The sequence below is a fragment of the Salmo trutta genome, chromosome 23, assembly GCF_901001165.1.
Source record: "Salmo trutta chromosome 23, fSalTru1.1, whole genome shotgun sequence".
Classification (NCBI taxonomy): domain Eukaryota; kingdom Metazoa; phylum Chordata; class Actinopteri; order Salmoniformes; family Salmonidae; genus Salmo; species Salmo trutta.
Window position 1 is genome coordinate 13726342 of NC_042979.1, and position 22164 is coordinate 13748505.

Here is a 22164-nt window from a genome sequence, read left to right on the forward strand (position 1 = left end):
AGGCATTGGAAAACCTTCATGGTCTTTGTGGCTGAATCTGTGTTTGAAATGTACTGCTCGACTGAGGGACCTTACAGATTACAGCCAGAGTATGTGTTGGGTACAGAGATGAGACAGTCAGTCATTCAAAAGTAATGTTAAACACTATTATTGTCCATGCATTTTATTATGTGACTTGTTAAGCAAATGTTTACTCCTGAATTTATTTAGGCTTGTGATAACAAAGGGGTTGAATACTTATTGACTCAAGACATTTCAGCTTTTCATTAAAAAAAATAATAATAATAATTTAACAAACATAATTCCACTTTCACATTCTGGGGTATTGTGTGTAGGCCAGTGACAGAACTGAATTTAACAAATGTTAAATTCAGGCTGTAACACAATAAAATGTGGAAAAAGTCAAGGGGTGTGAATATTTTCTGAAGCCATGTGCTGTTATTAAGGACATGGTATCACATTTCTGTGTCATAGCGCCAGTTACTGTGATGACACGCAGACAGTGAGCATTTACGTCCAATAGGCCTATGTGCATTTCAGAAGGTTTTGGCAATATAAATTAAGTTTTTACTTCAGATAATAAACTGACCTTGGTGTGATGGTCAGTTGAGGTCCTAATACTTTGTACCTTTGTTTGCAACCTTGAACTACTAAGAAACATAATGCTATTTTTATGCCTGTTGAGCTTTGTTCCTCTTGAATAATCTCTCCTCGGCCGTCCATTACGTCAGTCGTAAAACTCTGTCCTGACCAGTTCCCAGACAGACAACCCAGTTCAAAAGTCAAAGCCCTTGTGGCTCTTATGTTATTCCATCCGATCTTTCCATGGTCCTCGTTGTCATAACAATCATAAACAATGAATGGGTTTGAAGGAGGACACAGGAGAGCACTCTGTTGTTGCAGAGCTATAAATCTCTGTTTCCACCGGCACTTAAAATTAGGGACAAATTCGAGTTGGGTCGAATGTAGTTTTCAAATTCGAGTTGGGTCGAGGGAAACCCGGGCCAGCGCAGCCCAGTTTCACAACTTGTGCCAGCTCAATAAGATTTTGGCTGGTGGCGCCCTTACTATGCAACCACCAAGCTGATCCCTGCTGGATGCTGATACAACGTTTAGGTAGCTTGTCTGGGCTTGTTGCTGTTAGCTAGCACATGGACAAGCAGTACTGCAGTAGTCAGACATGACACAAATTACCGCCATAGCTGGATCCTTCACTCATTTTTGCACTACACAATAAACTTTTATGAGAACAGTCAGCCCTTGAATGCTAGCTACCTAATGTTAGCAAGCAAATCAGAGTTGAAACTAGCTAGCTAGCTAACGTGAGCTAGCAGGAATTTTAGCTGGCCAGGTCGTATTGAAAGCTAGCTACACGGCTCTGAGTCTGGTTGGCACTGGCAGTAGTATGGGGTACCGTTAGTTATAGCATGGTGAGGGTGAATTAAATTCTTCATCTTGTTAGCTAGCTAGCTAGCAACATTAGCGAAGCCAGCTGCAGTTACATATTGGCTACCTAGCAATATGACATCATTTCAAATTTCTGGAGGCAGTGGAAACGCAATTTGAGCTAGCCCACCAAGGCCAGCCCAACCTGGGTTGACTTCAAAGTGCCAATGGAAACGGAGCTGAACTCAGACTGCATGATGCTACTGATGGGACATGATCGGATTGGTTTAATTCTATCGTGTGCCTTACTGTACTATTCTAAGATTGTGCTTAGATCATGCCCTTACTGTAGATATATGTCAATATGCTTAATAGATGTATTTTCAATGGGAAATGGACATTGGTTTTGTTCAGTTCACGTTCCAAACAGCCCTCAGTCTTTGACCTTGGCACCTGGCTGCTGACTGATTCTATTATCCCAGTTGTCCTGTTTCCCTTTTGGCCCTGTGACTCACTGGCGGCAGTGAGAGCCACTTTAATTATAGCGCCACAACATTCCAGCAGGACAGAATGAAGAGAGAGAGAGTCCACTGGAGAGAGTGGTGGGTTTTCAAAAGGAAAGAGAGAGTAATATAGTTATTTTCTATTTCCTATTCTATATATAGAAATCTAGAAAGGTAGAGGTAGGGGGTGAGATTGTGAGCGAGTAAGAGAGCGAGAGGCTTGGCCCTAGGCCTTATGTCAAATTAAGAGATGGGCAAGCAGAATGCTACTGTACACTGAGTCATTCCTTGACCACTGCTGTGTCTTGACATGTATCTCTCTTCCTTTTAGAGAGAAAACAACTAAAACAACCAATGGGTCAGAAACTGAACAAAGTGTCGGAAAAGGAAGGAGTTTCAACAAATGCCTCCAATGGAGGAGAGCAGTCGGAGCCCGGTGAACAGGGCAGTGGTAGCAGTAGCGGTGGGACTGGGAGCTATGGGAAAACAGAGGGCCTGAGTGTCAGCAGCAGCCTGGCCAGTGAGCAGGGAGGCGATGAGCTCACTGCCACCCCGGCCTTGACAGACACCCTCAGTGAGGGGCCAATGAGCACCTCTCTATGTGAGGAACAGAGCCCCTTGACTGCGGGGGGAGGGAACGAGGGAGGGGACAGAGAAGGCAGGGCTGTCACATATGATATAGAGAAGCCAGAAAGTGTCCTGAACTCTGAGAGGAGCACACAGCACTCAGAGCCCAAAACACAGAATAAAGCTGTGGGTAGTAAGAAAAGGGCAAATACAATGGAAGGACAAGTGAGGAGTAAATCCCTGGCTGGAAGTTGGCACAGCAACTCAGATACAGAGGATACGACAGATATGTCTAACACAGAGGACTTGGTGACTACAGAGCCTACCGAGGAGGACTTCGTACTTCTGGAGAAGGATGAATCGGGGTTATCATCTAATGTGAGGAGCGCGATCGCTAATATCAGGGACAAAGAGAAGGAAATTAAACCGCTCTCTGTAAATAGAATAGTGAAGGAGGATAGGACTTCTGCCGCTGTTGTGGATAAACCTCAAGACCATACAACGTCGCCTACTGATCCAAAGAGGAACGTTTCTTCTGCTGTGAATGTTCAGAGGCTCAGTGAGGACAGACTTCAGAGCTCTTCAGGAAAAAAACACCAGGAATCCAGTAAGAAGACCTCACAAAAAGCCTCACTTTTGGGTGATGAAACAAGCAAAACCCAGAGTTTGCAACAAGTAATACGGGATGAGGATACGAGCAGCACTGTAAACACTTCTTGTGTTCTTTCCGGTAATGGTAGCAGCGGTTGCGATGCACATACCCAGTGTTCACACACAGAATGTTCGGAAAGAGCGGATCCACATTTGGCTGAACCTGAAGGCATCGTGTGTCGCCCGAAGAAGGCTGAACGAACTGAAGCTGTCAAAGCTATGAAGGAGAATGAGGCGGGAAAGACTGCGACTTGTGAGCTCAAAACGGGCATTCAAGGCAAAGAACCAGCCCTCTTGAGTATTGAATCAACCCATGCCAATTCCAAGCCAAATTATATATATAATAAATCCCCTGAAGATAAAGACTGCACCCATGAGGATTTGGTCCTATTGAATATAGAGGAAGAACTTGATGAGAAAACAGAAGCATTAACCACGCTCAACACAAAAACGAAGCCGGACAAACGCTCGGAGACGACAGATCTTGTTAAGAGTGGTTCACAAACTGAAAAAGAGCGGAAGGCCACAGCCACAGATGAGCATCCACAGGTGAAAGACGTGCCGAGGAGGAAGGTAAAGAGAGACTGTGTCACAGACCACAGGATTGAGGCTTGTCAGTCAAATCGGTGCGAACCTGAAGTACCCAGGGCATCTTCCGCATGTGTCCCAGGACATCTTGACACACCAAATCCTCCTCAGCCTCCACCAAAGGCCAAAGGTACAGACAAAACTGGGAAATCCATTCAACAGTTTGATAATGTAGAGAGCCATTGTGGTAGTGTCTCCTTACAACAGCAAACTGAAACTTCTACTGGAAAAGCAAAAGAAGTATCCCCGTCCACTGATACATGCACCTCCATCACCAAATATCAACATTTAGCTGCTGAACAGTCTCAGAGTAAGATTGAGGCTGTTTTACATGATGCTAAGGAAGAACTTGCTGGTAGTTGTTCTTCTGTGAAGGTAGAGAAAGGTAGAGTACTTCAGAATGCAGTCATATCTCCCTCACCAATTCAGATTCTGAGTGTTACTGAGAATGCCAAAACATCCTTTTCTGATGAGAATGTTAATTTAACGGCTGGTAGAAAAACAAACATCCAATCAGCTGCCTCTATGTCAAAAAAACAGGTCAAAGTTAATGTCCTCTCCTGCTCTGTCCCCAAGATGCCACAACTCATAACTGCCTCGTCCTCATGCTCATTAGAACAATGCAATGTGATTCCCTTACCTCCTCTGTCTGTGCCAACTTTAGAGGACAGTGATGGGCAGAGGCAGGTTGTTAGCATGCAGATGGAGAGCCAGCCTGTCTGTTACATTGCTGTCATCACCCCACCACCCCTCATTCATAGTCTGCCTGAGAGGAAAATGGAGAGCACATTGCCAACACAACAAAACAACAGTATGGATTTCACCCAGACAGAGGACAAAGCGACCTCAGGTGCCTCTATAGATCCTTATGTTGCAGGGAAGAGGCTTAAACCAAAGGGGCCTCCTCCACCTGTCCCAAAAAAGCCCCCAAATCCCTTCGTTAAGATTCCAGCTGCAAAAACATGCTGCTTGGATGAGCAGAAGATATGTGATGATTATTACCACAAGGAGGAGGAGAAGAAGAAGAAGAGGAGGAGACATTCACATCAAGTCAACAAAGAAAATGCTTGTGACACAGCTCCTCAGGACATGTGTGTGTTATGGGACAACACAGGTGCTGCTTACACTGTACCATCCAACATGTACACGCCAGATAATTTTGATTTTTCACAACGACAAAGGACACCAACTAGAGAGGAAAAGTATAGAAATATCATAGATTTTGATGCTTGGGCACAAATGGTCAAACGTGCTGCAGAAGAGGAAGAACCAAAACAACTTGACATGTTGCACGGACAACCTGTTTTGGAAAAGCAGGCTAAATGCAAAGGTCCACCGCCTCCTGTACCAAAAAAGCCCCAAAAGCCATTTGTTCTATTAGAAACGGTTGCAATCTCAGAAGACATAACTTGTCCTTCATATGACGAGGAGATACGAGAACTAGAGCAGGCATTGTGTGAGAGAATGGAATGTGATGATGATGATGACCCTGAACCCCATGCTGACACTGTCAGCACAGATGTCCGTTGGAAGAACTTTGACCACAGTGACCGTGGAATCCATAGTGGTCTTGTTGAGCAGCGTTATCGTGATACTGTGTCTGAGCATGAAACTGAGACATACAGGCCTGTGGCTGAGCATGAAACTGAGACATACAGGCCTGTGGCTGAGCTTATAAAGGAGACTAACCGGATGCACCAGAGAATCAGGCATGCAGACTGGACAAAACCCCTTGCGGCCAAGTCCATGATCAGACATGCAGACCGGGCAAAACCGCTCACGGCCATGTCCATTGCCAGGGCTGTGGACCAGGGCCAGAGCCTGAAAGTATCACAGATGAAGAAGGCCTTTGATGTCACTAAGAAGCCTGCTGAAAAACCACCAGAGCCTGAACCCAAAAAAGGTAAGAAGGTGCTTTGGATCAATGTTCTCTCTGTCTATATGTCTCCCTCATATCAAATGTAATTTGTAACATGCTTTGTAAACAACAGGTATAGACTAACAGTGAAACTCTTAATTGCGGACCCTTCCCAAAAATGCAGAGAGAAAAAAAGAGAATAAATAGAAAAACACAAGGAATAAATACACAATGAGTAATGATAACTTGGCTATATGCACGGGGTCCCAGTACCGAGTCGATGTGCAAGGGTTCCAGGTAATCGAGGTAGATTCAGTATGCATAGTTTCCTAGGAACTGTCGGCGCCGGAAGTACTAAGATGTATGTACGTACACAGTAGGTAGGGATAAAGTGACTAGGAAACAGGATAGATAAACAGTAGTAGCAGTGTTAGTGTATGTGATGAGTCAAAAGGGACAATGCTATAGCTATTGGTTAGCTATTTAATACTTGGGGGTAAAAGCTGTTCAGGGTCCTGTTGGATCCAGACTTGATGCATCGGTACTGCTTCTATGACTTGGATGGCTGGAGTCTTTGACCATTTTTAGGGCCTTCCTCTGACACGTCCTGGTATAGAAGTCCTGGATGGCAGGGAGCTCGGCCCCAGTGATGTACTCTCTCTCCCTCCCTCCCTCCCTCTTGCTCGCTCACTCTAGTTGGTGTGTGTCTCTCTCTCTCTCACCCACACACACACACAGCCACACACACGCACACGTGAGGAACCTGAGTTGTAAAGAAGTCATTTTTGTCAGATTGCAGTCTGCCTTTGAGTCAATGACACACACTAGCCCTTTGAAACTATGTTATGTACATGTTAGAATGTGTTAGTCGTTGGGTTCAGCCGTACTGTACATAGAACCACATGTATGTGGGAAGTTTGAGGGTTGGCAATAGTGCCTGATAAATTGCTGACTCTTACAATGAAAATAAATAAGGTACAGGTTGACTTGGAGCAAACATCTGAGAAATGTGGTAAGCAGGATAGCGTGAATGGAGACATTTGGAACTGCCTGCCCTGCAGTTCTCAGAATCACCACATGCAGGCGCACTAAACATAAGAAAGCTGAGTATTGGCACATTATTGTACACATTCTTTTGCTGTTGGTTTTGAATGTGCCTTGAAGTTTAACTGTAGGCTATGTCCAATCTAGCAGGGCTATGCAGTTGCATGGGTGTGTCAATTAAAAAGTAAATTAGGCTGAGTGTGTGACATTTCATGCTGGTTGCATGTACAGGTTGTCTACAGCAAATACTCAATCATTTCTGAGACCATTGGCATTGTTCCTCCAAAACGACCATGATCTAGGCCTAGTTGTCTTTTTATTATAGGCCTACTTGTAACAGTGTTGGTGATGCTTTCATAGACCCATTAATAATTTTCAGTGGAGAAAAAAAAACATTTTTTATTAAAAGAGTATCTTTATCATATAAATGAGACAATTGGTATCTCTCCGATATGGGATTCCTATAATGCCTCATATGGAAGAGGCGGGGATGAAACAGGGCGTTGCTTCCGGTTCATAGAATTGCAGTCTGGAGGGAAAGAATACTCGAACGGCTGAACGAGTGTGACAAGGGAAAATCTTAACGGACGAGGGCTAAACTACCATATTCATGTTTTCAGATTGATTACCTCGTGTTCACGGAAAATTTCGCATAGATTTAGGAGGTAAGGAAAATGGACTGTCCTGTATTTGCAGTAAACATCTTGCTGCTAGCTATCCTACCCGGCTGTGCACCGTTTTGAATGGGAACAGCCAGATCCATGAATAAAATCTGCACTTGCGTCATAATAGCTCACTGACGGTGGTCTATGCTCCGAATTCTAGACGGTAGCATCTTCATGTAAATTCCTAAACATCTTTGTCATCCATTTATTAGACACCGCTGTAGCAAGTCATTATTAACCGCACATTTTTCCTCCTGGGTGGGGAGCTGCCTTTGGAAATTTTTGCTAATGAATTGCACATAAGGAAGTAGCTAGCATTTTTGCTTGCCACACAATGCATGGCGATTGTCCACCTTTAGATTGTGGAATGAAGAGTAGCCTGCTATGTTCTGACTATGGTCAAATGTGTTGGTTTATTAATACACTGTACTTACATGTCTGATCAATCATCAATAACCTGTATGAATCAGAAACATGCATGGAGATGACGGCAGCCTACAGGACCCAGCCATCTAGCTAATAGCTAGCTACATTGCTTAGCTACCTAGCTACATGCTCTGTGGCAGACAATGATGTGTCCAATGATATGCATCAATGATGCCCAGTCTGATAGCTAGCTAGGCCATAAACGTATTATAGATGCCACTGGTGGGGTTGTCACAGTTCAATCCAAGACTATAGTTATCAGTCTGTCTACTGCACCCATACTGTTCTTACCAGGAAAGTAGGCATATGGCCTACCTTAGTCTGACCAACATTTTAATCATTTTGAACACAAATGCAATAATTTGGTTACAATGTGTCCTTAAGTCGACCTCACAATACCTAGCACCTACTATAGCAAATGGTTTGCATTATTGGTCATGTACTTTTGCTTGCTGTAGTGGAGGAGAAGTTATGGTGAAGTTGGACATTCATCTATCAGGGGTGAGAAGATATTACATAGTATATGCCACGTATCAGATGCTTTTATAAAAAGCGATTTAGTCATGCATGCATTTTTTTTGTAAGGGTGATCCATGGCAACCATGCTCTACCAACTGAGCCACACAGGACCGATATACATGATTGACTTCTGTTTAGCAGCAGAGTATGTTAGTCTCAAAGTTGCTGACATAACTGTCAATGCTGTATGTTGTGTATAGTAAGGATTTGGGTATGTCCATTCCAGTTACAGCTGCAACTAACTCTGTAAGAAGAATAGAAGGGTGATTCCATATCTCTAATTGAACTACAGTGAAAGATGCCATACACTCAGTAAAAGGAGAACGTAGACCCAAGGTTCATATGGGTGTGATCTTTAAGTTGCAGTGGTGCTACCCCAGACTCGGTCCTTTTTGTGCCATGCTGCTCTCTGTAAAGTAGGTCATCGTGTTGAGAGAAATTAGGCGTGCGAGGCATGGAGCACATCTTGGTGAATGGTTCATGTGTGTGAGAGGAGAGCCTATCCAGAATGAATCATTAGGGCTGAAACTAGTAATGGAACGAAATGTTCTGTTTGTCAAACCCTGCAGGTCCTTCTCTGGCTGCATCGTGCGGTTGTAGTTATGCAGGCTGTGGTCATATAACCACAGCATCATAGCCTATGTCCTGTACCCAAGGCTTCGACCCAGGAGAGTATTTGACCCAGGAGAGATGGCCTTGCTGTGCTAATGCCTGTTCCCGCTTCAAAAGAGATCGATGTGTGACTAGGAGAGTCCATTCTGGACAAATTAAGGATAGCCTATGTGTACGCTAATATGATTTATAGGAAATATGGTGTTGCTATATATGCTGATGTTTCTGTCACTGGCCCCATTTCATCAAAAAGATGCAAACCCATTGACCTGAGACGGGCTTGGTTGATCTCAGTCAGAAGAAGAATGTAAACGCCGTAGCTCTAGCTGTCATTCACACGTGTGTGTGTGAGAGAGCGGACGGCCCAGCGACACATGTACCAGCTCCTTGTATAATGAAAATGACCTTGACTGAAAGGCCGTCTTTCACCACAGGGACAGCTTCTGTGTTATTCAGATCAGGACTGTTGTTTCTGTCTATCCTACCATTCAAAACACGAGCTCAGAGCTCCTAACAACAATCTATGAGATTATGCCCGGTGCTTACGTCAGGTCAATTGATAGGCTATTTACTACATTCTGGCAGTCCTTGCGAGATTGCGAGGTCATCGGTGAACATTCTGAATAGACGTCGAAGGTAGCAGAATGTGGGTTAATGGTACAAGTACATAGAATGACTGACTGGCATGCCTATTCTTATAGCCTGGTCTATTATCACTGTCTGCCATGCACATTGTGACCACTATATGGGCTAAAGGAAAGATACAACTTCTGCATCCACTTCCTGTGAAGGAAACCATCTGTCATCAAAAACAACATCCCATATGAAGGATGGTGGGAGGATCAAAATTCATTGAATGCCAATTGCCAGCAATAGTGAGTTTCGGCATGGGTGGCATGTTGGCAAAATGACAACTGCACACAGTATCTCCTCAAGATTATCCACCAGGTCAAGGGGGTGTCAAGTACAAAGTTTTAGTGCACTATGCTTGTGATTCTTGATTAAGTGAAAGGTCTCAGGGAGTCTGAGCTAACGGGCCTGAGTGGAACATAGCCCATAAGCATCAGTTCTATTACTGCCTGTCCTGGCTCAGCCCTGGCTGATTTCACAGTACTGTACTGTGGGTATGCACCGCATTCTGTTGGTGGCTATGGGAGACACAAGGAAGCCTTTGATGCTAACCCGTAATTGATTAAGCTCTTCCTGCAGCAGGGTCAGCTCTTCTGATGGGAGCCTGCTCCCTGTGAGGCGTGATGGGAATCTATCATTGTTGTTATGGAAACAGAGCTATACGCTAGCTAGACAGAGCTCTCGTGGGACTTTGTTTGTGGCCAGCTTACACCAACATGCAGCTTGCCAAAGTGAACATTGGGCAATGTGAATAAAGGCTGCCTAAGTAGGCTAATAAGAAGGGCAGTGGATGAGATGCAAAGTTTTCTCAAAATACATATTAGGCTAATGCTTTCTGGGTTCATAGTTCATACACACAAACTCAGCCATCACCTCATTTGATCAGATGCACAGAAAAGTAGACATCTAAAAGTCTGCCTCTATTCTGATTTGGAGCCAGCTCTGCTGTTAGGCTTGATCCAGTTTAGATAAGCTGTGATCTACCATTTCAGGCAGAGATGGGGATAACTAACTTGACCCTATCCTATAAAGTTTTCAATGTGAGTGGCTTCATATCAACTGAGCCTTAGTTTGGGCAGTGGCCACACCAGTATTTGTTTTCAGTGTAGAACATGTCTAAAGAGAATGTGAAGTTTGATATTTGTATATACACTACATGACCAAAAGTATGTGGACACCTGCTCGTCGAACATCACATTCCAAAATCATGGTCATTAATATGGAGTTGGTCCCCCCTTTGCTACTATAACAGCCTCCACTCTTCTGGGAAGGCTTTCCACTAGATATTGGAACATTGATGCGGGGACTTGCTTCCATTCAGCAACAAAAGCATTAGTGAGGTTGGGCACTGATGCTGGGCGATTAGGCCTGGCTCGCAGTCAGCGTTCCAATTCATCTCAAAGGTGTTCGATGGGGTTGAGGTCAGGGCTCTGTGCAAGCTAGTCAAGTTCTTCCACACCGATCTCGACAAACCATTTCTGTATGGACCTCGCTTTGTGCATGGGGGCATTGTCATGCTGAAACAGGAAGGGCCTTCCCCAAACTGTTACCGCAAAGTTGGAAGCACAGAATCGTCTAGAATGTCATTGTATGCTGTAGTGTTAAGATTTCCCTTCACTGGAACTAAGGGGTTTAGCCCAAACCATGAAAAACAGCCCCAGACCATTATTCCTCTTTCACCAAACTTTAAAGTTGGCACTATGTATTTCGGAAAGGTAGCGTTCTCCTGGCATCCGCCAAACTCAGATTCATTCATTGGACTGCCAGATGGTGAAGCGTGATTCATCACTCCAGAGAACGCGTTTCCACTGCTCCAGAGTCCGATGGCGGCGAGCTTTACACCACTCCAGCCGAAGCTTGGCATTGTGTGCGGCATGTGTGCGGCTGCTCGTACATGGAACCCCATTTCATGAAGCTCCCGACAAACAGTTCATGTGCCAACGTTGCTTCCAGAGGCAGTTTGGAACTCAGTAGTGAGTGTTGCAACCGAGAACAGATGATTTTTTACGTGCTATGCGCTTCAGCACTTTCACTATATATACAAAAGTATCTTGATTAAGTTCTGGGGGGAGATGTATGAGGAAAGATACTAACGAGACTAGCAAAGTCTCCACCCCCCCCCCCCCCCCCCCCCCCTAAATCTGAAGCCAAATTTCAATCATGTCTATGGGCCAAATTTCCCATCCGGCCCAAAGTTCATTGTTAGTCATGGCATCCCACAGTCTGACAGACGCTATGATACCATTTATGTAACGTGCGTCTGTCCATAAGAGATTAGTAACCCTGTTATAGCATCTGTCTGACATCTCTCTCTCTCTCCCTGTCTCTCCTCCTGATGACAGATATGTTCAGGCGAGTGGTGCGAGCGAGTAAGTTCCGTCATGTCTTTGGCCAGGCGGTGAAGAACGACCAGTGCTATGACGACATCCGCGTCTCTCGGGTCACATGGGACAGCTCCTTCTGTGCCGTCAACCCCAAATTTGTTGCCATCATCATCGAGGCCAGTGGGGGCGGAGCCTTCCTCGTCCTCCCTCTGCTTAAGGTGAGTGTGTCGCTGTCGGCCAACCAGGCAGCATCGTGGCTCCTCCCTGTCTCATCAATCTTGGAACACTTCCTCTCACTGTTGACCTAGATCTCAGTATTAGTTACATTCAATCGCTCCATTCTGTTCCAGTATGATTTTGATTATTTGTTATTTCCTAAGGATTTGGTTACTGAGAGTATTTGCAGAGGTCTTTCTTGAAATGGCTCATTCCTATGACTTCAACTAAATTAGATTACAATGATATTTTACTCTGCCGGGTATATGCCAATCGAATTTTGTTGGCCCAACAATGTATGCAGAACGTGAGGGTGCGCTGTCGTATCTTACTGCAAAGGGCTTGCCCACCTCTTTCAGGTTTTCTGACCTTATGGAAGACCAACAACTTCTGGACAGTAGTGCTACACGCTGAATGGATTTTAGGTCAAATGTCTAGGTGGTTTAAATTTGGTGAAAGAAAATTTAATTTGAAAGAAGCTTCCTATGCCCGGGATTGATCAGCGTGACTAGCGAACCAGTGTGTGTGCATATGTGTAGGGGAGTTATGTGAACAGCCAACAGCAATTGTCTGTGTCTCCTCTCTCCCCTCCTCTATTCAGTAACCAAGAGCTTGCTGCTGCTGTCAGCAGATTTGACCATATATGGCAGTCCAGCACTTTGCATGTCAGGCTGCCTACAGGACCATTTCCTGTCTGTCTCCCGATTGGCTGATGGAAATGTGTGTTGGCTAGTGGATTCTGGGACATGGGTGTTAAAAATGTTGTGGTGAACTCTACATTCAAATATATTAAGCAGAATCACTTATATTGATGAGTGTCATATTGATGTTGTAATCAAATATCAATTTGCATTATTTGTTCAGGAAACGTTTGAGTTTAAAGGGATAGTTCACCCAAATTACAAAGTGACATTAGTTTCCTTACCCTGTGTAAGCCGGTCTATAGACAAGGTATGACAGCAATAAAACGTCTCGGGGGGGGGGGGGGGGGGGGGGGTGCACTGAACTGAACTGCACGATTGTTGATGACATTCCGATGTTCAGATAAAGGGAATGAAATAGTTTAACATGCGCACTACCGCAGCGCACAACTCAAACAGCGGTGTGTAATTCAAAGCCTATACTTAATCACTCAGGATGTAACTTTCCAGTGCTTCTATTTTTGCCATGTAATGTTATTAAAACTAAATCAGACGACCTCATAGAATTGTTTACCTAGTCGACTTGTTGTTTTGTGTTCTATGCGACATCTGGTAATATGTTTAAATCATTCAAACACAATTTTTACCGAGATGTTATTGGGCTCATTTCTGGAGGTGGAAATTATATTTTAGATGATGTCTGGCATCATTTTATTTTCCTACATTTTGGAGTAGAATGTCCTTTTTAAAAAGTCACCAGAACTGACCTTCACCAGAACTCAGTCCTTCTACATAAATATGATCCCCGGGAGCACCCCGGACCCCCTGAGCAAGGATACTGGAATTGGTCAACTCCCAGTTTAATACAAGTACAAAATGATCCTCTTCCCCAAAATGCATGATGGTCATAACCTCCCCTTTAATGTAAGAAAGTTAACTTGGCCCCAGACAATTGATCTGAGATTGACTTAAGTTTCAGTCATGGGATTTTTTTTTACCCCTGGTTTTAGCATTTGTGGCACAAATCCCATTCAAGTCATGGGACCGATATTCACATTTTTCACGCATCATGTCCAAAAAATCCAAAAGTATCTCATTGATTGTGAAGCTCACCAAAGTCTCACTTGCGCTGCATATACACAAGCAGCCCAATTTGGATATTTTCCCCCACTAATTAGTCTTTTGACCGATCACCTCAGAGCTGATCTGATTGATCAAAAGACCAGAATTCGGCTGCCTGTGTAATGCAGCCTTATGGATGATTTAAACATGATTGGCTAAAAATGCTAATATCGGTCCCATGACTTGAATGGGATTTGTGCCACAAATGCTAAAACGTTAGCATTTGGAAACCGTGCCAGCCACTTATAGTAACAAACACCATAGACAAGCAATCAATCACATATCTATTTTAATCAGTATGGTTGTTGTAAAGGCATTTGTATTACATGCATTCACGCCCTCTTGTTACACTTGCCTCACTGACCCTAGGGTACTGGATGGGATGCAATTATTCTAGTCCACTTGGTTAATTAGTTTACATGATCATATTTCCTTCATCCCCCTTAAAGAGACTGGTAACTGCTACATTGCTTAAAGGGGCACTACGAGATTCTGGCATTTAAGCCGTTTTTCGACGTACCCAAAGTCAGATTCACGAGTTCAGCAACACGTCTCCAAACACCATTATTCACAACAATTAGACTGTATTATCCATGGAACAGAGATGATTGTTTGAGTGAATGTGTAACTTCCTGGCTGTGTCTTGTAAATGAAAATATATCTCCCTTTTTGCGTGAGTGTGTTCTCCAACATCTGCTGTAACATCTGTTGAAGTCACTTACCTCCAGTCTGTCTGTCCACTCGTAGCAGTAGCCTATATAATGGTCAGATGTCAACCTACACTGGAAATTAGTGATTGGGGAAAAACGTACACAGTAAAGTATAGCAACGATATATCGATTCAATGGCTTCGGTAGTATCAATTCTCGAACAAAAAACGCTAAGGTTAGCTAGCCCTAGTCGGCTGTTCCTGCGCCAAAACTCTGGTATTACTTCTCTAGTTTGTTATACTTCTTTTTAAGTGGTGAGCCAACATGTTTTCAGCCATTTTATGTCCGTGTGGTGAGCAATATCTTTGGAGCGTCAAATTGCAATAAAATTGCCGTATTGAATTAAAATACATATAGAATCGCAATACATATCGTATCGTGATGCCCCTGGAAATTCCCAGCCCGACTGGAAACGTGACTGTTACCAATGTCTTGTTCTAGAACAGATCTGCATTCCCCCTGAGAGGGAGGCCTGTGTATGGGGAGTCTAATTAGTGAAGATACTCAGTCAACAAACCCAAACTATCCCTCCCTCCTTGATCTGTATGATAGGCCATGTTGTGAATATGAACTTACTGGCTGCTGTTCCCGCTCCTCCTGGCAAGTTGTTACCGTGACAACAGCAGTAATGGCAGACAGGGAGTGCCGGTTACGCCCCAGGGGGTCAGACCGGTGATTAGATTGCTTCTCAATTCCAGCATCTCATAATTAGGAGTTTTGAGAGCCTGATATTTCTATTTAGTATTAATGGCTGATTGAGAGAAACACTGAAAAAAATATCAACATAGCTGCAGACTTAATGAAACATTAACGAGAATGCATACCTCTCTAGCCCTATACCTTGCCATCGCGATTACTCTTGGCGGGGACACATTTCTTTATCAGTGTGGTATTAAAAAAATGCTGAGGTCAGTAACAGCCGTAGTCGGGGACTAAGCTAGTTGTAAAAGGAGAACCGGTTTCTCACACAGCCCTTTCGTGACGTCACTGAGGCCTCAGTCCTGCCAGGCACAGAGTCAGTGTCAACCTGGATTAACCCAAAGACAGAGGAGCTGAGCGAAATAAGTGGGTCCTCCTCTCCTCATCACTCATTGATCCAGTTGACGGCAGAGGTCACACGCCGACCCCCAGGTTGCTCATGTCATCTAGAGGCCCTCTGATTGGATTAATGGTATTTTTTTTAGGAACGTTAGCCTGCGGAGTTTAAACGACCACGTCTCATCATGCCTTGGGGATTTGATGATAGTAAAGATGATGAATGGCGCTGAAAGAAAGTAATAGTTTAGAAATGCCAGACATACAGTAACAACAATAAAGTGTCTGTGTCACAGGGAGAGTAGTATGTCCTTTACCGTAACGCTTTATTTTATTCTTTTCTCCTTCACAACTCAACCCTTGGTCTTTGCCAGTAGGATTGGGGGCTCACAGTTCAGTTTCTCCCGTCCTTTGTTACTGATCTCCAGCGATCATACCAAACCTCTTTTCTCTCTCCAGACGGGTCGCATAGACAAGGCCTACCCAACAGTATGTGGTCATACGGGACCTGTCCTGGACATCGACTGGTGCCCTCACAATGACCATGTCATCGCCAGCGGCTCCGAGGACTGCACGGTCATGGTACGTACGTCTAGTTCTCACTGCTTACATGGTCAAAATGGTGTCGCGGTGACACTGTTCAATATGCTGTCCTACCTACCTGCTACACGCTTGGGCGCCTTGTGTGCATCTTGTGAAGTCAAGCTTGTCAACCCCTATAGATTATTTTGCAGTGAACTCGGTGACATCTCTGAGAAAGACCTGAGATTCACATGTGATCAATAACCCTGTCTGTCAGTGCTGCAACATTAACCTCCGTGGTGTGCTCTATACACAAAGCATGTGTCATAGCGTAATCAGAACCCCAGCCATATGGAAATGGTGGGGCGGTGAGGTCATCCTGTCAGTATGTCTCGCGTCCTTATTTGGTCTCGCCTGTAGCGAGAGACTGATAAGTCCACTGAGTGGTCCATACAATATTTGATCTAATTTAATGTATTTTATATGATGCGATAGACCTAAAAGATGGAATACAAAAACATTGTAGGAAGGTCTTCTCTTTGAAACATGAAGTGTTATGCAGACCTTATTCCTCTCCCTTCCTTGTTTCTGAACAAAGGGTGTGTTGTCCCCATCAGCTCTCTGCTGCCACCTTTAGACTAAACACTGTTAGCGCATCCTGGTAACATTAGACAAGCACATCAAAGATTGTATGAAGATGCCTAGAAACTGCTTCTCCAATAGAAATCGCTGATCAGAGCCTCCCGAGTGGCGCAGTGCTCTGAGGCACTGTATCGCAGTGCTAGGGGCGTCACTACAGACCCGTGTTCGATCCCGGGATGGATCCCAACTGGGCGTGATTGGGAGTCCCATAGAGCGGCGCACAATTGGCCCAGCGTCTTCCGGGTTAGGGGAGGGTTTGGGCGGGTTGGGCCTTTTCTTGGCTCATTTGCGCTCTAGCAACTCCTTGTGGTGGGCCGGGCGCCTGCAGGCTGACCTCGGTCGTCAGGTGAATGGTGTTTCCTCCAACACGTTAGTGCGGCTGGCTTCCCGGGTTAGGCGAGTGGGTGTTAAGAAGCACGGTTTGGTGGGTTGAAGACACTTGACTCGACCTTCGCCTCATTGGGGAGTTGCAGCAATGAGACAAGATCGAAATTGGGGAGAAAAAAGTTGGTTAAAAAAGAAAATCACTGATCACAATGTCATGGCTGAAAGGAGGGGTGCGAGTTGGTCCCCCTTTGCTGCCATAACAGGCTCCACTCTTCTGGGAAGGCTTTCCACTAAATATTGGAACATTGATGCAGGGACTTGCTTCTATTCAGCCACAAGAGCATTAGTGAGGTCGGGCACTGATGTTGGGTGATTAGGCCTGGCTCGCAGTCGGTGTTCCAAAGGTGTTTGATGGGGTTGAGGTCAGGTCTATGTGCTGGCCAGTCAAATTCATCCACACCTATCTCAACAAACCATTTCTATATGGACCTCACTTTGTGCCCCGGGGTGTTGTCATGTTAAATGTCATTGTGTGCTGTAGAGTTAAGATTTCCCTTCATTGGAATTAAGGGGCCTAGCCCAAACCATGAACAGCCCCAGGCCATTCTTCCTCCTCCACCAAACTTTACAGTTGGCACAGTGCATTCGGGCAGGTAGCATCTCCTGGCATCTGCCAAACCCAGATTTGTCCGTCGGACTGCCAGATGGTGAAGCATGATTAATCACTCTAGAGAACGCGTTTCCACTGCTCCAGAGTCCAATGGAGGTGAGTTTTACACCACTCCGGCTGATGCTTGGCATTGCGCATGGTGATCTTAGGCTTGTGTGTGGCTGCTTGGCCATGGAAACCCATTTCATGAAGCTCCAAACGAACAGTTCTTGTGCTGACATTGCTTCCAGAAGTAGTTCGCAATTCTGTAGTGAGTGTTGCAACCGAGGACAGACAGCACTCGCCAGTCCCGTTCTGTGAGCTTGTGTGGCCTACCACATCGCGCCTGAGCCGTTGTTGCTCCTAGAAGTTTCCACTTCACAATAACAGCACTTACAGTTGGCCAGGGCAGAAATTTGATGAACTAACCTTTTGGAAAAGTGGCATCCTATGACGATTCCACGTTGAAAGTCACTGAGCTCTTCAGTACGGGCCATTCTACTGCCAATGTTTGTTTATGGAGATTGATTGCATGGCTGTGTGCTCGATTTTATATACCGGTCAGCAACGGGTGTGGCTGAAATAGCCGAATCCACTAATTTGAAGGGGTGTCCACGTACTTTTGGCTGTGTAGTGTACCTTTTAGTCTGTTTGTCTCCATAGTTAAAAATGAGAAAATCGCTAAAGACAAGTAGAAGCTAATGGCATCATGACTAACTTAATCTCTCTGTGTCTCCAGGTGTGGCAGATCCCAGAGAATGGGCTGGTCACCCCGCTGGCTGAGCCTGTGGTGGTGTTGGAGGGACACTCCAAGAGGGTGGGCATCGTCACCTGGCACCCCACGGCCCGGAACGTCCTCATGAGTGCAGGTAGAGACAGCTTTGACCCTCTGCTCTCGCACAAGGAGTGTGGCACGTTCAGCATGGAGTGCATTTGTCACATCAGATCTGAGAATACAAGGCATCTTCTATATTTTCCACTCTACTGCGGGACTGCACTCTGCTATGAGACAGAGGCATGTGGATTCTTACTGTAGTTTGTTTGTGTCTGTCCTTCCAGGCTGTGACAACCTGATCATCATCTGGAACGTGGGGACAGGCGAGGGCATGATCCAGCTGGAGGACATGCACCCTGACGTCATCTTCAGCGCCTGCTGGAGCCGCAACGGAGCCCTCATCTGCACCGCCTGCAAGGACAAGAAGATCCGCGTAATCGATCCCCGCAAGGAGAAGATTGTGGCGGTGTGTGGGCTGGGGACTCTGGGGGTTGGCTTGATATGCACTCTTCTCTTTCATACTCATTCACAAACACCTACACACCCTCCTACCGAGACGTGTTATTGGTGCTCAAACATACGATCCTCTCTGACAGACGTGCTGTGTCTTTTCAGGAGAAGGACAAGGCCCACGATGGAGCACGGCCTATGAGAGCCATCTTCCTGGCTGACGGAAACATCTTCACCACCGGCTTCAGCCGCATGAGCGAGCGGCAGCTAGCCCTCTGGAACCCTGTACGTCACCTCCCAACCAGACACACGCACACGCACACACACACATAGACATTCATGCGCTTATAGATGCACATATCCTTATCTAGCCACATATCTATCTTAGCACATGAAATGTATTTATTGTGTTAACAGAAAAGCATGGAGGAACCAATATCAGTCCACGAGCTGGACACCAGTAATGGAGTGTTGCTGCCTTTCTACGACGCAGACACCAACGTGGTGTACCTGTGTGGGAAGGTGAGGATGATATGCTTGTTTAGAGATGTCATGTCTTTCCTAAATCCCTGTCTTATCCCCCGAACCCAGTAGCACCAATAGTTTCCCATCTGGATGGCGGATTAGTGTGACGTCCGTCTTTCTGGGAGGATTTGACGTTTTCTATTAACCTGACACTGTTAAAGTGCAGCGGCAGAGTCTCGCACGGGTTTTCTCAGTAAGCTCTCATCTCTGTTCAGGGTGACAGTAGCATCCGGTACTTTGAGATCACAGACGAGGCTCCGTTCGTGCACTACCTCAACACCTTCTCCAGCAAGGAGCCCCAGAGGGGAATGGGGTACATGCCTAAACGTGGACTGGACGTCAATAAGTGCGAGATTGCCAGGTAACAACCAAACACTTAGAAAGGGTTTGACGGCTTTGAGACCTTCTCCTTTCGTCCACTAGAGGGAGGGCGTGTTGCGCTATTTGAGAGAACAGTCCCAATGCCTTTGATTCCCACGGCTGTACATCCTCATTGTATGTTGTCTATTTCCCGTGCAGGTTTTATAAACTGCATGAGAGAAAGTGTGAGCCAATCATCATGACAGTCCCCCGAAAGGTTTGTCTCTTTCTTTTACTCTTTGACTAATTATTTTTAACATTGAAGATATTGATGCTGTAAAAAAGAGTGCATTTGTCGTTCAGATGGGGGCAATATTAAGAATGGACAACGGTCCACCACTGACTAGAGTACAATCCTGATACCATTACGTCTCTCTCGCCATCCCACACACACGTACAGTCGGACCTGTTCCAGGACGACCTCTACCCGGACACAGCGGGACCAGACTGTGCCATCGAGGCGGAGGACTGGTTTGATGGGAAGAACGGTGAGCCTATCCTGATCTCCCTGAAAAACGGCTATGTCCCCGGAAAGAACCGCGACCTCAAGGTGGTCAAGAAGTCCAACGTCCTGGAGGGCAAGCCAGCCAAGAAAGCAGAGAACACCTCACCTGCCCAGAGCAAGGCCTCTCCACATCCCTGTACAGTGAGTAGGACTGGACAGTTACCGTAGCAACAACATAGTGAATAAAACTGTACTGTAACACTGGCAACAGTCAAGATGTATTAAGGTAAACTAAATAAATCAGTGACTAGATTTGGATCTGTCATTTTAGCCATTTAGATGGTTTGTGACTGTCTCTTGTCATTGTTTTTAACTTGAAGTTCTTTCTCTGATTCACAGCAAAATGAAGGGAAACTGGAGGAGCTACTGCGAGAGGTCAAGTCGCTCAGAGACCTTGTCACCCTACAGGACCGCCGAATTGCCAAACTGGAGGACCAGATCTCCAAGGTTGCCATCTAAGACTCGACCCCCGCTCAGGACCATTCATTGGTTGGGAGAGAATCAAGTGTGCGGGTCCAGCCACTGGCAAAATTGTAGAATTCGGCTTCATCAATTCCGCTTGGCATCTTCCCAGCGACGATCCCAAGCACGCATTCCAAGATGAACTTTTTTTTTTTTTCTCATCATGCCTACCCTCACTTTCCTCTAAAACACTTAGAGAAAAAAACTGTTGCAATTCATAGTCCACTTTTTACTGGGGCTGAAACGCATTTAAATATCTGCAATTTTTTTGTTGAATGGAAAGTCTTACCGTTTTTGTTATTGTTTTAAATTGTGGTCAAGAACATTTATGTGAAGTTTTTACTTACTGCCATACTCTCAACAGTTGTATGTAACCACCAGTATTGCCATATTCCCTTGATTTTTGTGCTGCCAAATTTAAATGGTGTGTGTGGTTCATGCACCACTTTTACATTTTAGATTTTTGTGTCTTCTCTCCTGTTGTGCATTCCAGTTACAGACTATAATATCATAGAATAATTTAGTCAAAGATAATAATTATTTTCAAACCAACTATAGCTGTTACTGTTGCAAAAGAAAGACAAAATAAATCTGCTTTTTTTTTTTTTTGCAAGCCAACTGCTTGTATTAAGCATCAGGTCACTGAATGTGAAGGAAGTGCTTCTGATCATACTTTTAGCTTCTGCTCTTCTGGGTATAGATTTGAACTGTGGCGGTGTCTGGAGGCAGTGGGGTAAACTGCAGCTCTCGCTGGTGTAAATGTTGTGTAAGTGTAGTGGTGCCTCTGTCACTCTGTGGCTGGTATTAGGGGTCAATCTGAGGTCCCCTCTCCGGTGCATTTGGAAAGGACCACTCTCAGCACTTGTTTCACTCAAACCTTTGACATATAGTTCTGTGCATGCAATAAAGATTTTACTCATGCACATGTCTTCTCCACAATAAATCCCTTAAATTCTTTCTTTGCACTAACTTCTCTTTCTGTCCTTTCTCCTCGGTTTGTTTTCCTGGCCTGAATGAAATGATCCACACACTGAAACAGGCAGAGCAGCGCAGAGTCTGATGCAAGACAGATCAAGTGGGATTTTAGAAACCATTATGTTAATATCATACCTCCAAGACATGCTAACCTCTCCCCATTTCAATAACGGGAGGTTAGCATTTTTGGGGGGGAGATATATTTGTCCGTTTAACTTTCTCACTTATAGCCGATTCTTTCAGGGCTATCTGTAATCATGGTAGCATCTACATTAATGTAGAAGTGTTGAGAAACATATTCTATTCTTACAATAAAAGTGACTTCAAAATCACACAATGTATTATTTACCATTCATTTCAATTGGACACAGAATGATCTAAAACAACCAAAACAAACAGCAAATGCATCTAACGTGTAAAGTCACAAACTTGATGTAATCATTGTGTTAGGAATATGGGACCAAATACAAAACGT

General features: G+C 44.9%; 1 protein-coding gene across 2 annotated transcripts; it reads left to right on the top strand.

Annotated features, from left to right (window-relative positions):
- The first annotated feature begins 2526 nt into the window (after positions 1-2526).
- On the top strand, positions 2527-21679 carry LOC115159391 (coronin-1C-A). Of its 2 annotated transcripts, none has more exons than XM_029709049.1 (11): positions 2527-5598; positions 11792-11991; positions 15957-16079; positions 18377-18506; positions 18697-18878; positions 19028-19147; positions 19280-19384; positions 19603-19748; positions 19907-19964; positions 20148-20393; positions 20592-21679. In XM_029709049.1, the coding sequence occupies exons 1-11, from the start codon at positions 2670-2672 to the stop codon at positions 20709-20711; spliced, it is 4359 nt and encodes a 1452-aa protein (XP_029564909.1). In that variant the 5' UTR covers positions 2527-2669; the 3' UTR covers positions 20712-21679. The 2 variants fall into 2 exon arrangements, with proteins under 2 accessions (XP_029564909.1, XP_029564910.1); XM_029709050.1 differs by lacking the exon at positions 2527-5598 and adding an exon at positions 7099-7262.
- The last annotated feature ends 485 nt before the right edge of the window (positions 21680-22164 follow it).